Raw genomic sequence first — 9,517 nt, forward strand, 5'->3', positions numbered from 1 at the left:
CGACCGAAGGAGAGAGCAAAGACGCAGCGAGACAGAAAACAGCAGCCACTCGGAAAAAGATCATAGTAACTAAGACCTTAGGGATAGTAAAATGGTATAATGTTAAGCAAAATTATGGTTTTATAACAAGGTGTGACAACCAGCAAGACATATTCGTGCATAGAACTGCTATTAAAAAGAATAACCCTGAAAAATGCATCCCAAGCTTGGGAGATGGAGAGGTGGTGCAATTCAAAATTATACGAGGTAGAAAAGGGTTACAAGCATCGCAGGTCACTGGGCCTGATGGTGTTCCTGTAAAAGGCAGTATATATGCAAAAAATCGTAGTCATGTTAGACAGTATCTCCATTGTAAGTCCCCCCTACAGTCTCCCTTTCCTAATCCCACCTTTCCCTTTTACCCTGTGTCCTATTACCCCCAGTGTATTCCCAATCCGTTTTTTCATCCATGGTTTCCCTCACAAAACCATGCTTTTGCCAATTGTTTCCCCAAAAATCCCTTTCCAATGCCGAGTGGGGGATGAAAAGGGGGAGGGAAGAAGTTAAACCCTCTCCTGCCTCAGTTTCCCCACAAAGCATGCTCAGAGAATTCTGTCTCCCTTCTGTCAGCCCTAAGATGTTCCAGGGAATCTGTTTGGACATTTAAAGACTCAGGAGGGTGGCTTGTTTTGTTCTGAAACTGTTCTTGTTATGTTTATCCAGTTGTTTTCATTCTCCTTTTATTAAAATAAAACGGGTGAGGTGTTGGGGTCTCTCCCCCGCCATGTAGCCCTGGGAGAGGGGCCCTGAGGGCACAGAGACGGGGCTTCCCTGTCCCTGCTCAGCCTCGTTCCCATGGGTTGGTTTGTGTTCCCTGCGCGGGCAGAAGGACCCTTGGTCCCGTGACTGGAGCAGTTCCTCAGCAGAGCTCCGGCCATGCGGCTGGAGAAATAAACATCTCTGAAACAGCTATCAAGAATCGGTCTGTCCATATATATTTCCTTTCCACGGGACTCCTGGTTTGATATATGCGTGTTGCAGTATCCCCACTGCAACACCAGGCCTGGGGTAAAACGTGAGGATGTGCTGTGTCCTCACAGGTTTCAGTGGGAAACAACTGCTGCTGCTACACTGGAGAGGTGGGAAATGTTTCTTTTTCATCTCCAGGCTACAGATCCGTTGGAAACAGAATCTGTTAACACCTGGGAACATTTCCTGTCCCAGGGTTCTTAGACCTAGCATGTTTCCATTGGCTTCTGGTGCACCTGTAGTCCTGCTGAATTGTAGTAGCTATGGCATCAAGGGCTTGGAACCCTTGGGAAGACAGACCCCTTTGAGTGGGTCAAACAGATGCTTGCATTAGAGCTGTTTCCAAAATATGCTGGGTTTCTAGCTGACAGGTTCATTTTTTTAGTTTTTCTGTTGTTATAAGCCTTGGTTGAGCAAAATATTTAGTGCTGCTTGTCCAGAGGAAGGACACAGCCATGTCCTTCCAACTGATCACCCCTCTCATGCCTGTTTTCACCTCAGGCCTGTTTGTCCTGAACTGCAATATTTCATTATTGCTATAAATGAGATTGCAATATTTCGTTGTTTCTATAAATGAGATTGTGTCACAGCTGCTTTAGGGTGTTATTTCCACAGAAGCAGGGAGAAAAAAAGCTGGTTTGGGGAGGAAAGGCAGAAGGACAACCCAGCAGACCTGGGGCACTGGCCCAGCAGTGTGGCCACCGAGGGCTGAGGGCAGCATCGCCAGGGCTTGAACCAACACAGTCCCGTGCCTTGCCCTGCCAATGTTTATTTTGCTTGGGTAAACGATTGACTTTAGCAACACGACTGCAATGTGTGAGTTGTGCTGAGGCTGTAATTCGATGGGAGGAGGCAGCTATGTGCAGGGAGAGCTGCTAATGCCGCTGGAATGCTGCGCTTCCTTGGGATGAGAGGAGACAGTGCTCGGGGCCCCTGGGGACAGCTCAGTCCCAGCTTTGGCCCTGCTGTCACCCTGTGCCTGGGAGCTGAGACCCAGAGTGGGGTTATGCATTTCTCAGTGGCCCAAATGGATGTGATTGCTCAGGGAAAATGGGGTGTCTCGTTGTTGTGAGGCTCCCACCCAGGGCTGCAGGAGGACTATGAGGGGCCAGCACCTGCCTCCCACCAGGCTGGGTGAGACAGGAAGGAGCATCCAGTCCAGCTTAGGAATGGCTTTTATTCATGTTTCCAAAGCAAATTGAGGTCTTCTTTCTGCACGTGCCACAGGGTGCCAGTCAGGCTGGTGAGGAGGAAGAGGGGCCGTACCCTCAGGATAGCCAGGCTGAGACTAGGAAGGAGAGGAACTGTAAGGATTTCAGTGATGGCTGGAAGTGGGTTTTAATTCGTATTTCATTGCTAAAACGCTGTCAATGCTCCAGTTAAACCAGCTGGCACCAGTGCGAGCTCCTGTGCCTGCTCACCATGGCAGGGTGAGGAGATGGAACATGGCAGCTCCCCACCAAGCACCCATGGCCCTGTTTGGATGGACTTTGCCACTGGGCTGGCAGCAAAATACCTCCTTGGAGGCTTAAAGCTCCAGCTGTGATCTCACCTTGCCAGAAGTGGCCCCCAGGAGTGGTTCCATTAATCATGAGCACACAACGGGGTGAAGCTGTCACTGAACCTCCAAGGAATGACCAGCTGAGGCACTGGGTATTAACAGGTTTTATTGCCCCGGGCCACCCTTCTCAGCACTCAGTCTTCATGCCGGTAGCCAGGGGACTTAGTCGAGGAGATGAGATGCAGAGCTGGAGGGTTTAGGAGAGTCAAGCTGTCCATCTGGCCTCAGATTTATTCAACCCCCTTCATAAACTCCAGGAACTCTGCCAAGGGGAAGACATTGGAGACAAGAGGTGTGAGGTGAGACCCAAGTGCCCTCACAGCTGCCAAGTGCACTCTTGGCAGCTTTTCCCAGCCCTGTCTCCTTTTCCACCCCCACAATATGCAAGAGGCCAAGGGGGGATCACTACTTCTCCTCTGACTGTGGCAAGGACTCCTTGTGACTCCTGCTGGAAATGTCACTGGAGCCCAGCATCACCCTCAGCTGCCACCAAAACACTGGAGGTGAGTGCCAGGGGGGAGGACACAGCCACTGACTCAGCTCAGAAATGGTCAGGGGGTCATTTTGTCAGCATCACATACAAAGATACGGCCCCTCAGAAATGGTGCTTGTGTTTAGGGGGCAGGAGGGGACTGGTGAAAAGTGGCAGTGCTTCAGTGCAGGTTGGCTTTCACTGTAAGGGGGCAGTTAAGGCAGCCCCAGGTCCCTGCTAGTATTTCACAATCATAAGAACCCCCCATCCCTGTGCACACATGCTCCTGTCAGGTGTATTGTGCAGCATTGCCCGCGTGAGCTCGTGCTCATCTGAGAAGGCAACCAAGACCATGGGAGCTGCCCAGGGGAATGACCAAGGGCTTGTGACCAAATCACATTGCAAGAAAGAGTCCTACCATCATAGTCAATCCTGCCATCATTGTTTTTATCCCCATCTTTCATCAGTTCTTCTATGTCATCCTCGGTGATGGTCTCTCCTGTTGCCTGCAGCATAATCTTCAGCTCCTCGAGGTCGATGTAGCCATCGGCATTTCTGTGCCAGGACAGAAGAGTTCAGGACCAGACAGAGCTGCTGGGGAGAGGGAGCTGGGGTGGCTGCACCTCTCCCACCACCCCACCACACTGTGGTCATGGTTCTTACTTATCAAACATCCTGAAGAGGTCTGAGAGTTCCTCTTCGGTTTTTCCTTTGCTGTCATCTTTCATACACCGGACCATCATAACCAGGAATTCATCAAAGTCCACAGTGCCGCTGCCTGTGGGCAGAATGGACACCATCAGCTGGAGCTATGGGGGTGGATGGGCAGTGTCAATGAGGGATCACACTTCCCTTCAGCAACCAAGGTCAAACCTCAGCAGAGCAGCCCTGCAGCAAGAGGCCACTCTCAGGATGCTGGAGTAAGTGACTGAAGCCCTTCTCTGACCTCGTAAATGAATTTTTACCTTTCACAGTCATTTTGCCTTGGCAAAAGTCCTTCTGGAAGCACCAAAGAATGGAAATTCCTGCTATGGAGATAACCTGTCCATCTCAGTTAGGTATTAATATTGAAAACTTCAGAGGGCAGGTATTCATGCAGTGTGGTTTTGCACCCACAGTACAGTAGTGTTGTTTTCAATGACTCAAGATATTGTCCTTTTTTGCCAGATTTTAAACTGCTATTTTATTTTCCAGTTACTTAGTATGGTATTTCTGCCCAAATGCCCACAGTGGATTTTGCTATGTGTGATCATCAGTACACTGATTTAATTGATATTGACAGTTAGTTATGTGGGGGTGTGTACACTAGAGCAGTGAGAGACTTTCCTGATGGCAGAATCCTCTAAGTAGCATTTCTGAAATGGCAGTTCTTACCTTCAGCCTATATTTTGTTTTTTTAAAGGATCTGTACAATTTCAGAGTATCCCCCAAAATCAATTCAAGCAGTCTGATCATTGTAGGAATAAAAATTTTCATAGTTTCTCTTTGCCTGGAAATTCCCTAAAGGAACCATGCTGAGGTTTGGTGGATGTCCTTTGAATTCACAGCACTGCAGGTTTTTCCCCACAGCTGTGACTGCCCCCAACACGGATCCTGCCAGCACTGCACAGATGGCCCCCACACCTCCAGATGTGGGGGTGGTTCTTGGGAGAGTGGAAGAAACCCAAACCTCTCACCGTCCTCATCCACCTCGTCTATCATCTCCTGCAGCTCCTCAGGGGTGGGGTTCTGCCCCAGCATCCTCATCACCTTCCCCAGCTCCTTGGTGCTGATGCATCCATCCTCTGCCCCCAGCACGAAGATGTCAAAGGCAGCCTTGAACTCTGGAGAGAGAGGGGAGAGGAGATGTGAGGGGGTCCTGCCCTGCACCTTGACCCTGCAGGCAGGGGGCTCATCCCAGGCACAGCCTCCCCTGACTGTGCACCCCAGCAGTGCCCAAGCATGGCATGGTGGGACACCCATGCACACCACAGAAACTGCCTTGCTAGAAATGCTGGTGGATCGAAGTCCCTGGGTCATGCCCTGCCTTGGCCCATCTGGCCAAAGCATTTTCCAGAGTGTTACTGCTGAGGCAGGCTGGGCTGCTGGCTGGGGAGCTCGACTTTAGGCTGTGGTGTCAGGTTGAAGATGCACCTACCACTTTTTTGCTCTTCTGTCAGCTGCTCAACCTGTAAGGAAAACACAGACACCAAGTCATTTTAATTTTGTCAGCATCACTAATTGCTAAAAGGACACATTATTTGTTCAACAGCCTTTGCCAGGGTCAGCCAAACCTCACAAGAGTCAACCTCATGGACCAGGGAATGTACAACCAGGGGGGGTTTGACACCACAAGTTTTTGTAGAGATTCTTCCCCTTAAAAAAGTTATTCACGTCTCTTTTGAAGCAAACATCACTTCTCTAGAGAAGTAGATGCTAATACATGGCAGAAATAGCCTTTGTACAAGCAGGGGAAGCCCACTGGAAAAGAATTGCCTCTGTCTACCATGTGGAGATAATTTCTTGTTGCTGGCAGGTTTCACTGCAGGATGGCTGCACTGCTGAGGGCTGCTCACGTGTGGGCCAATGCCAGATCAGAGATGGGATGTGCTTGAGACGTCCCTGGGGACAGAGAGGTGGACAAGGCTATCCCTGGTAGTTGTTTTTCAGCCCTAGATTCAGAAAAATCCTGCCCTATCCAGAGCATTAACTGCTCTCCTTCCATCTGAGGCAGTGTTACTACAAAGGTGTCTGGCTCTGAAGGGAGCTGCTATTCCCTTTAGCCTGTTTGGGAATCTCTCTGAAGAAAAAGCCTGTGGAGCCAATAGGCATTAGCTGACGTGGGCTGGCAGACTGTTCCCAAGCTCTGCCCTAATTCAATCCCCACAGACCATCAGTGGGAGTTTATTAGTTAGCATGAATTAATGAAAATAATCAATGAGGAGAGCAAAGGGGAATCAGTCAGCTCTGTGCCATACCTGTTTAAGTGCATTTCTCTCTTTGGCTTTGTTCCTGGCACTGCTTATCTGAAATTGCTGACCTCACCACCCTGTCCAACTGCCCCTTTGGTAGCATCCATGACAACACTGACTTTTCTTTCCTATGCTGGTTCAACAGCCTCTCTAGATCCAGCCAGGCAGGACCCCATGTCTGCCCCGTCTGACCCTATTAAAGTCTCCTTGCTGCCATCGCTGTGCAGGTGGCCCCCAACACCCATCCCTGCCATGTTTTGTTTGGGGCAGAACCCCACAACCCAAGGTTGTGGCACCGTCTTTGAACAAAAACTGATTCTTTTGTCCTGAAGAGCAATGGTTTTGCAAAAGCCCGCTGGAAACCCTTCTTGCTTGCAGCAAGAAGCAAGGACAATACTTTTCCTTAGCAGGACAGAGCCTGTGGGAAGCAGGCAGAGCACTTTATCCCACCCCCCATGCTCCGGGAGGTGAGGACTTTTCAGAAAGCACTAAGGACAGCGGCAGGATTTTCCTCCACTGCTGGAGGAAACCCAAGACCATTCTGTCCCTTGCGCTGCTGAAGGCAGGCAGGCAGCTGCCAGCCCTCTGTGGACATTGTTTGAGCAGAGCAAGGGCAGCCACCACCACGATGGCCACAGCCACGTCCTGCTCTGTAACATGACACTCTTGGCGCAGTTGCTATTTATAAGCCTGGGTGAGCGAAGTGCTGGAGATAAAGATGAGCTCCCCGATTGTTCCCAGGCTTTGGTATTTATCCTTGCAGCCCTTTATCTGGACACTTGTCCCTGGCACTGTTCTAAGCACCGCTTAACAGAGCCTAAAAATATTCCCAAAATAGCTTCGTGTTTGCACATCCTTATCTAGGCATGAGTGGATAAGATGAAAATCCATTGGGTTCTCTGGCTGCACGTAGGGGATTTGGCATAAATGTAATATTAATATATGCTATCAGCATGCAGAAAATATAAAACTATTCACTTTTGAAGCCGCCTTGAGTACTGAAGTGATAGATGTGCTGTATGTAAATTAAATGCATTGTTGCTATAGAGTGACATTTTTGTCACAGAGATGTCTCTTGAGCTGTTCATAATTCCTTCTGGACTTCCTTCTGCTGTTTGCAACCTTATTCCTCTTTTCTCTCCACATAACTCCAGGAACAGATTTCCCTGCCTGCACTGTGGGAAGGCAAGCTCTAAGCTCACAGCACTGCAGCAGCCTTGGTAATGCCAAATCTTCCGTATTTTGCTTTTATCAGCTCTCCTCTTCATCCCGTGCTTCCCTTTGAAGTCAGACAGGGGAAACTGAAGTTCTTCAGTTTTTTTCCCCAGGAAAATATTTTCTAACAGTGGGAAATAGATCCACAAAAGGGCTGTTTGTCTCAGCTGTGCCTGGCTTGGGCTTGTTTTGCCTCTGTAAAGGTGCTGGCAGTTAATGCCCAGGACTCAAACCCTACATTTACCTAATTAATGGGCATGTGGTCCCTATACAATGAGGAAAGGGCCTGTGCCTTGAGTCACAGAGAACATATTTAATTTAAAACCTTAATTAGAAAGGCCTGGATGTTCTTTGGTTTTCCATTTTTCTCCCTTTTGGAGGTGTTGGTTGGGGGACTCAGCCTTTCCTGAGCCTTTTCACACAATCGGGATCACTGCAGGGGTTCCATTTTCTGACATTCAGGGCTGACCAAAGGACAGGGTGTGTGAGCACTGGGGGTATTTTTCTTCAATTACCTACCAAGCACTATATTCCTTCCCTGTGAAAACCTTGGAATTATAATAAGACTTGTATGATGCATTTTTTGTGATGTTGCTTAAAATCAAATTTGATCAGCTGTATATTTAAGAGGCAAAAAAGCACCAAAAAGTTCTTACTGTAAATCCAGTTATGGATGCAATAGCAATCCACACAATCCAGAATCTATTTTCATCCTTATTCCACTGGCACATCTCTGTCTGTCTACATTATAGAATAATGCAGTGTTCCTATTACAGACCAAATAGTTTGGGTTTACACAGTGAGCACAGCGTGCAGCTGTGGAAGTTAAAATAGCCTAAGGATGCTCCACGTTCCCCAGGGCATAGCTCACATTCTGGATTCTGCACAGCACAGAGCAGGAGCAGCAAAGCAGAGGAGGAGGTTTGGAAATAACTGAGAAAAGGGTTTTTTAAAATCCCCTGGAAAAATATTCAGCTAAGGAGGGGGGAAACATAGCAATGTTGTAAAGCAGAGTTGTAAAGCACCAGAAAGAAGAGGGTGAGGTTTAACCCATACAAATAATGTGTATTTCCTGGGAAATCCTGCTCTGCTTTGTCTGTGTTAAAACCAGGAATCATCTCTTACACCATGCAGGTTTTATTGAGATTTATAGCTTCACCTAGGAGCCATATCCCTGCTTTACAGTGGGGAACCAGGGGGTCATTGTAAATAATTTAACAGCAGGTTGAGAGTTCCACATTTGTAAGAGGAATGTGAAACTTCCAGAGCCATGAGAGGGAAGGGTGTGTCATGGATGAGGATGTTGACTAAAAGTTGCTGCCCTATTATTATTTCTCGTTTCCATTTCTCCATCGAATTATTGCTATCACAGCTTTGGGAAATCTACAACAAAAGTCCCAGAGCCATTTCAGACCCCCCTCCCCGACCCACAGCCCCAAAGGGAGACACTCACCGCTGCCTTGTAAATGTCGTCCATGGCTGGAGCGGGTGGGCGAGGGGCCGGGGGCTGTCACGGTCGCTCTGCCGGCGCTGCCCCGCGGGCACGGCTGATATAGGGGGGTGCCGGCCCCGGGGGCTGGGACCAGCCCACGGCAGCCCCGCATGCCCGGCCCCCAAGGAATGCCTCGCCTGCGTGCCTTGGGATGGGGACACCGCCGAGCCCGGCGCTGGCACGTCCGGGGCCAGCCGCAGCCCCGCTCCGCGGCAGCTGGAGGTTTCCTCGTGACTTTGTTGTGGGATCAAGCCACCAGTTCTCAGCAGGACCTGCCGAAATTGCTGATACATTGCGATACTTGGCTGTCCTGGCTGGAGCCGTGCCATCCTGTCACCTCCACCTCCAGAGTGTTTCCCCTGGGAGCTGCGTTAGAAAGATTATACTGTACCAAATAGAATTGGGCATTACTGGAAAGGCACATGTCCCAAAATATCCCTGTCCAGCAGCAAATGTCCCCCGGGACAGTGGGAACAGGGGGTGTCAGGGCCCCCCGTCCCCTCTGCCGGGTGTCCCCAAATCCATGGGGGACTAGCAGCTGGGACTGATGCCCTCGGGGCAGCCGATGCCAGGTGCGGGCAGGAGCGGAGGATGGGGGGAATGTGCGGTCCCAGTGCCACGGAGAGAAGTGTGGAGACAGATGGAGCTTTGCCCCAGTCTTCTGTTTTCAGCTGGGGCTGCAAAATGTGGGGATCAGCTATCAAAATGGGGTATCAGCTCTGTTTGATTCCAGGGATAATTCTCGGTCCTTTAGGAAATCATGACTCACTTTATCCAACCATAAGCTGTCTTGTCCCCACTGCAAATAGCTAAAATCC

At 49.6% G+C, this 9,517-nt stretch overlaps 1 protein-coding gene across 2 annotated transcripts; it reads right to left on the minus strand.

Annotated features, from left to right (window-relative positions):
- Positions 1-2,165: 2,165 nt before the first annotated feature.
- On the minus strand, positions 2,166-8,752 carry TNNC1 (troponin C1, slow skeletal and cardiac type). Of its 2 annotated transcripts, XR_004242413.1 has the most exons (7): positions 8,661-8,752; positions 5,179-5,209; positions 4,718-4,864; positions 3,705-3,819; positions 3,460-3,596; positions 2,561-2,831; positions 2,166-2,296 (listed from the first exon to the last, which is right to left on the minus strand). XR_004242413.1 is itself a non-coding variant. In XM_032121170.1 (6 exons), exons 1-6 carry the CDS (start codon positions 8,682-8,684, stop codon positions 2,800-2,802), a joined length of 486 nt encoding a protein of 161 aa, XP_031977061.1. In that variant the 5' UTR covers positions 8,685-8,752; the 3' UTR covers positions 2,166-2,799. The 2 variants fall into 2 exon arrangements, 1 of the variants encoding a protein (XP_031977061.1); XM_032121170.1 differs by having other exon boundaries at positions 2,166-2,831.
- Positions 8,753-9,517: the final 765 nt, after the last annotated feature.

Source organism: Corvus moneduloides, chromosome 11, assembly GCF_009650955.1.
Source record: "Corvus moneduloides isolate bCorMon1 chromosome 11, bCorMon1.pri, whole genome shotgun sequence".
Classification (NCBI taxonomy): Eukaryota; Metazoa; Chordata; class Aves; order Passeriformes; family Corvidae; genus Corvus; species Corvus moneduloides.

What these genes read in the sequence shown, in the direction of transcription:
- TNNC1 (XM_032121170.1), bottom strand. Translation starts at nt 8,684, where the DNA reads ATGGACGACATTTACAAGGCAGCG. An exon ending in AGACGAGGTGGATGAGGACG is followed by an intron (nt 3,820 to 4,717) that starts GTGAGAGGTTTG and finishes TTCTGCCCACAG; the next exon opens with GCAGCGGCACTGTGGACTTT. An exon ending in TGGCAGGATTGACTATGATG is followed by an intron (nt 2,832 to 3,459) that starts GTAGGACTCTTT and finishes TCCCCTTGGCAG; the next exon opens with AGTTCCTGGAGTTTATGAAG.